At 38.9% G+C, this 6,589-nt stretch overlaps 1 protein-coding gene across 2 annotated transcripts in view; it reads right to left on the bottom strand.

The window, feature by feature from the left end:
- The window catches only part of LOC106878778 (uncharacterized), a 195,476-nt gene that overhangs the window by 165,586 nt on the left and 23,301 nt on the right, over positions 1–6,589 (bottom strand). The window contains exon 2 of one of the 2 annotated variants that reach the window (XM_014928108.2): positions 6,283–6,339. The exons of the other annotated variant lie outside the window; for it this stretch is intronic. Within the exon in view, the coding sequence (XP_014783594.1) occupies positions 6,283–6,339 (57 nt within the window). The remainder of the gene's footprint in view (positions 1–6,282; positions 6,340–6,589) is intronic. 2 annotated transcript variants of the gene reach the window in all.

Here is a 6,589-nt window from a genome sequence, read left to right on the forward strand (position 1 = left end):
CCGCCTTTAGTCAAGCAAATCGACCCCAGGACTTGGGGGGGACTTTTCAATGGTGTGTATGTGTGGCCAGCCACATGTTTAGATGAGTTTGTCGTCTCTGCAACAGCGAATAAAACATACCTGACGCTCTCGCTGGTCGCTGATAGGATGAATTTTTGTTTTCCTTCGATATTTGTTTTTTAAAACCGTACATTCATAAGAGTTGTTATTTCTGGACAAATACCACAGTAACTGGCCTATAAACAATGTACATAATCAAGTATGATGCATAGATGGATACATGTGCGTGAGTATGTGTGTGTGTGCGTGTATATGTATACGTATCTATCTATCTATCTATAAAATACATACATGCATCCTAGGGGAAGTCAAACATTATCTGCACTTCCGCCAAAACATTATTTAGGTTGGCTGCAATGCCTTCAACGCTCCCGTGCTAAAAAGAGGTAACCTTGTGGTTATATAACCGAGGTTTGACCGTGATATTTCCAGTTTTCTTTCTTGTGTTAAAGAATAAATACGACCGTTTAACTGGCAGTGTGCACCAAGGAAGAGCAGAGATTAATGATCCAATTTCTTTGTTCAGAAGATGTGCCAGGAGTTGAAGTTCATCGCAAGCTTGCAATACGGAGACAGCGCTCTACTGCCTATAAGCGCTTATGGGTGGATCAAAAAAGTTTTAAAATAACTGGAAAAGCCTGATGTGCGAAAAGGGAGCAAGACACCCATCAGCCTCCACCACTGAAAATTCAACAAGTTCGAGAGATAGTTCTGGCGAACCGGTGAGTGGCCATCGATGAGTTGGCATGTTCTCTGCAAATTAGTCATGGTTCTGCATACGAAATCATCCATGACAGGCTTCGCTTCTGTAAAGTCTGTGCAAGCTGGGTGCCAAGAGAGCTTAACTAAGAGCATAAGCGCAATCATGTGCTCTGTCAATGCTTATTCGACCGCTACAACCATGAAGGTCAATTTTTTTTGGAGAGAATAGTCACAGGAAAGGAGATCTGGGCTCTTCACTTTGGGCTAGAATCCAAAAGGCAGAACATTGAGTGGAAATACCCAATGTCGCCAGTGAAAAAGAAATTCAAGACTCAATCTTTTGCAGTAAAAGTGATTCTAATGGGGTTTGGGGATGCAAAAGGGCCTATACAGGAACAATACCTGGAAAAGAGGGTCTACAGTTATCAGTGTTGGCTACAGTGAAATGTTGACCAACAAACTGAAAGCAGTTATTCGCATTAGACACCGAGTTCAATTGTGAAATCAAGTGTTATTGTTGCACAACAATACACGATAGTCGCCCACATCGTTGAAACCATTGAAAAACTAGGTTTTGAGTTGCCGGAACACCCTCATACAATCCAGATCTCGTCTTTTCAAACTATTACCTCTTTGAATCGCTCAAACTTCCTTTATGAGGTCATCGATTTGCTACGGACGAAGAAGCACAGGAAGCGGTGCATAAATGGCTGCTTGAACAGCCGAAAACTTTCTCCGGCGTAAAAAGCAAACTTGCGAGCCGCTGGAAGAAGAACATCGAAAAGGAAAGGAACTATGTCGAAAAATGATGTAATTATTCAACCCTTGGTTTTGTTTTAATAAATTACAGAAACAAGACTACGTATAATTTTTGACTTAACCTCGTGTGTGTGTGTGTGTGTGCGCGCGCATATAGTTTTCTACATTTCTTTTCTTTCTCTTCGCTATCTTAAGAACTTTAACACTATGAAGTTGTCACAGAATTTAATGTTTGATAGACTACAAGTAGTGTTTTTCTTTTCTAAAGTCTCTGGTAGAATCGTTAGAGCGTCAACATTGTGTGCTTGGAGTTCAATTTCAGCCGGGTAGACGTTACCTTTCATACCACTGGAGTCGATAAAAATAAAGTACTAGTCATATACTAAGATATATATTATCGAGTGACTATTTCCCACCAAATTTACAGGCACTGTACTAAAATTAGAAAGTATTATCATTATTATTATTATTATTATTATTATTATTATCCATCCTTAATGTAGCTTACAAACACACACACACACACACACACGTACACGCACACACTCACTCACTCGCACAAACACACATACACACACACACATAATAAATTCAGCTGTTGTTTTAGATTATTAATTAGTTAATATTAACTAGAAATTAATATAATAGTTCGTACATTGGGCAAGAACTTTAACAAAGCCGAAGAATGTCCTTATCAAGATTTAGACTAGGTTATAAGAGATGCTATCGCGAATCTGGTTTCTCTTTCATTCATGCGTAAATCATACGTAGTTGGACGATACAGAAATGAAAATAAGCGTGAGAAAAATAGCTCCTTTGCTATTGCTACATTTTGCGATGGTATTGATGGTGGTACCGGCACGACAATGACGATGACGACGATGGTGATGATAAATATGGAGACCGATAAAGAAATTGATCATAGATCTGAAGATAATAGGTGGCCATTTAACAGATGACCAAAGAGATTGTGTTAGTTTATTCAAATAGCAAGGATCATTAGCAATGTCTTGTAATCAATCTATGGCGTATTTCGATCGCGGTTGAATACATCATCTTGTAACGGCTGACTGCTTAGAACTCAATCTTGTTGAAATGGAAAGAACTTGAAACACTATTTGAAAATATACATTCTGTCGGAAAGCTGCTTCGTCAACTAATACTGCTGCTGTTGGCTCATCTTCAGAGGCACGGCTGCTATTTGAGAGAAAAGATAACAACAAATGTGTGTGTGTATGTGTGGTGTGGTGTGTGTGTGTGTGTGTGTGTGTACAAATTACAAGGGTTAAGTTCCACTGATAATTCAAGGGTTTCAAGTAATTCCCACTCACAGTATTAAGTTTGAAGTTGTAACAAATACATTCTACACAGAGCTTAATGTTCCTACGTAACGGTTGAAATATTGTTATAACGGTTCCGATGAAATAAGATGGCGAAATTGAATGTTATGACTTTCACACCTGTATGGAAGACATTAGCGATTGTAAGATAAAATAAATAATCAGGAGACACGACTTGGTGCAAATAGAGACTCATCTCGATACAAACGGCTTTCGGTAAAAAATAATAATGCATTTAAACAATACTGTATATTTAGAGAAGAGAAACGGTACTCATAACATTCTAAAGTCTCTGGTAGAATCGTTAGAGCGTCAACATTGTGTGCTTGGAGTTCAATTTCAGCCGGGTAGACGTTACTTTTCATACCACTGGAGTCGATAAAAATAAAGTACTAGTCATATACTAAGATATATATTATCGAGTGACTATTTCCCACCAAATTTACAGGCACTGTACTAAAATTAGAGAGTATTATCATTATTATTATTATTATTATTATTATTATTATTATTATTATTATTATTATTATTATTATTATCATATGTTTGACTTTTGCTTTGTATTTTGTACAAGTTGGCTCCAAGTCTCACCCAGATACCTCAAGAGACAACAAGTTAGAAGTTCATGTTGGTGTTATGCCTAGGGTGTCATACATTTGGTTTTGCACATAATATTGTTAAAGAAAACATAAGAAAAGTATGAGTTTGTTTTAAAATTTGAGATTATATAGACAGTGTTTTACGTAAGATATGGGCAGTTCCCATGAGCACTATATTTTGAATTTTTGCCATTTTGGGGTTTCCTGGTATCTGAGCTAAGTAGCAATCAGCCCATTTTGCTATCATTCTTAGAGCTCCTATGACAACAGGTATTGTTTTAGTCTTGAGGTTCCACATTTTGCTAATTTCTATTTCAAGATCTTTATACTTGCTCAGTTTTTGGTAGGTCTTGACAGGTCTGGGACAGTCATATCAATGAGGAGGCATGGTTCTTGTCTGAAGTCTTTCAATAAAATGTCTGGCCTATTCGCATCTATCTTTCTGTCAGTTTGAATGGCGAAGATCCAGAGGAGTGAGATGTAATGATTTTCAAGCACTGGAGGTGGTTTGTATTCCCACCAGTATTTATCATGGGGCAGGTCCAGGTTTTTGCAAATTACCCAGTGAATATATTGTGCTGCTCTATCACGCCTGCTGAGATACTTTGTAGGCGCAAGACTGCACATGGAGACAACATGATCGATGGTTTCATTTTGTTGTTGACATACACGACATGTTGGGTTACTACCGTTCTTTAATATGTTGGCCTAGTAGTTTCTTGTAGATAGGCATTAATCTTGGCCTGCTAGGATAAACCCTTCTGTTTCTGATTTTAAGACAAAAGATACTAGCCATTGATGGGTAAGGGCTTTGTCAACATCGGCACTATTAGCGCTCTTTGAGTTTTTGCCATTGAGAGGTTCTTCTTGCCATTTATCAGAAAGAAGATCTGAAGCACCAAGTTTAGCATGGGTTTTATACGCTTAGCTTTTTCTGTGCTTGTTTCTAGTTCGTCTAATTCTGGAATTTGTTATATTTGGAATTCACTTAGATATTCCTTTGTCTGTGTTGTTACTGAGTATGATGCTTTCTCGTTTTCATGCTTTGAGACAAGTTTTAACATCCAGTCATCAGAGTTTTTCAGGTAGGTGTCTAGGCCAATTGTGGCAATCTTCATTGTTAATTCCAGTTGTGAAAGTCCACGGCCACCCTCTTCTCTTGGCAGGTAAAGTCGTTCTATATCTGCCCTAGGGTGGTGCATTCTATGCATTGTCAACAATTTTCGTATTTTTCTGTCAAGATTACATATTTCAGTAATTGACCAGTTAATGATATTGAAACTGTAAGTCACGACTGGCATGGCTAAAGTATTGATCGATTCGATCCTGTTTCTTTACTCGGTGAATTGTGTCCTAGAGGATATAATTGTATAAAATTTTGAGCTTCGTCTACCTTTTTTTTTCCCTCTCATTAGTATTATGACATCGAAACCACTAAGTTTCAATAAGGAGGTAGCATGAAAGAACAAAAGCTCGAGAACAACAACAACAATTGTTACGACAACATTGTTAACAACAGAAGCAACAGCGACATCAACAGCAACAACAAAAGAGACAGAAACAATAACACAACAACAGTAAAAGCAGCAGTAGCAGCAACAACAACACCAACAGCAATAACAATAGCGGCAACAACAATAACAAAAATATCGCCGACGACAAAATAGGCGGTGAGGTACAAGCAATCTTTCACTGGGATAATGCACGATCGGCTAAATATCTTGCGCTTTCTGTAAACAGCAACAAAGACCGCCTGGCACAAGCAAAACAACTAGTAGAGGCGAACGGGAGAAATGCACAGATCGCCATCCCAGCCGAAGTTTTGGCAGCACCAAGGCAGTAGTGTAGTACTGTGTGTGTGTTCTAAAACTCGACATCTAGAAGTAGCGACACACACACAGGTGGAATGAGTTCTGAAAGAAATATAGGCAGACGTAGAGTATGTCACCAGGGCAAAACAGTTCGAGGCGTGTCCTCTTCAAGAGCGAAGACCTTGTATTGAAACACTCCACATCTCCTATATACAACACAGAATTTCCCCTCTACCTAGCTTATTTAGGGAGAATGACCCGTCGTGCCTACATAGAATTCCAACTGGGTTGGACATCTGGTGGTTGGTAGCTTGAGTTATTTTAAACGGAAGCGACACACTCCGCAAAATAAAACGAATGGAGGGGAAATTTTGGTCCGGGACCACGGTGGAAAGCTTCCTCCAGATTAAACCGGAGGAAGTGGAAAAGATCGCAGACCAAATTCATTGACCCAAAAGAGTGGATCTGCATATTGCGATTGAGGGCAGAGAGTCAAGATTTCACTTATGCGGTGCGGAAGGTCACTTTAGAGCTTTCTGTCCTCAACAAAAAGCTGAAGACAAGAAACTCTCATGCCGTCAATGCCACTGCCCCAACGGCAGTGGAACAACAACAGCAGCACCAGCACACACAATAGTAGCAACAGCAACAACGACACCCACAACAGTAGAACTTAAGCGTGCCACCCAGGAAACCAAATCCCCTTCTGTTAATATTCCGATCTCTCCACCCTTTTCAAACACACATGCAAACATACCTCCACTCGCACCTGTCATCAGATCTTAACGTTCAAATATTATCTTCCGAGGAGAGACACCCGAGAAAATCAATCAATCAATCAATTAATCAATCAATCAATCAATCAATCAGTCAATCATTCAATCTATATATATATTTAGAGGGATATATTATCCGGGCGGATACCGTGGTAGCTCTCAGTTATGTTACAGGTTACGGCTAACTGCATCGATTAGTATTTAACGTCTATGACTGTTACGAGTTGTTACTCACGCTGTAAATTCCTCCGATGGACAATTCCGTGTTCGCTTCTCCGGATGTTAATATTATCTGGAATGTATATTAGCAATAATTATAACGATATAGAATATGGAAAATTGTTCATCCTCAAAATTTATTTCCTTTTATTTTACAATTTCATACACCATATTCTTTTGGTTATTACGGTCTACATGTGTTTCCACTGCACAGAGTGTGGGCAGTTGCACATGCAACCGGGCATAATTTTCAGTGTTGCTTCTTTCAGGGTCCATCCACCAGATAGTCTCGAAGCGAGCTGTATATATATATATATATATAT

This window comes from Octopus bimaculoides, chromosome 15 (assembly GCF_001194135.2).
Source record: "Octopus bimaculoides isolate UCB-OBI-ISO-001 chromosome 15, ASM119413v2, whole genome shotgun sequence".
In the NCBI taxonomy this organism is placed as follows: domain Eukaryota; kingdom Metazoa; phylum Mollusca; class Cephalopoda; order Octopoda; family Octopodidae; genus Octopus; species Octopus bimaculoides.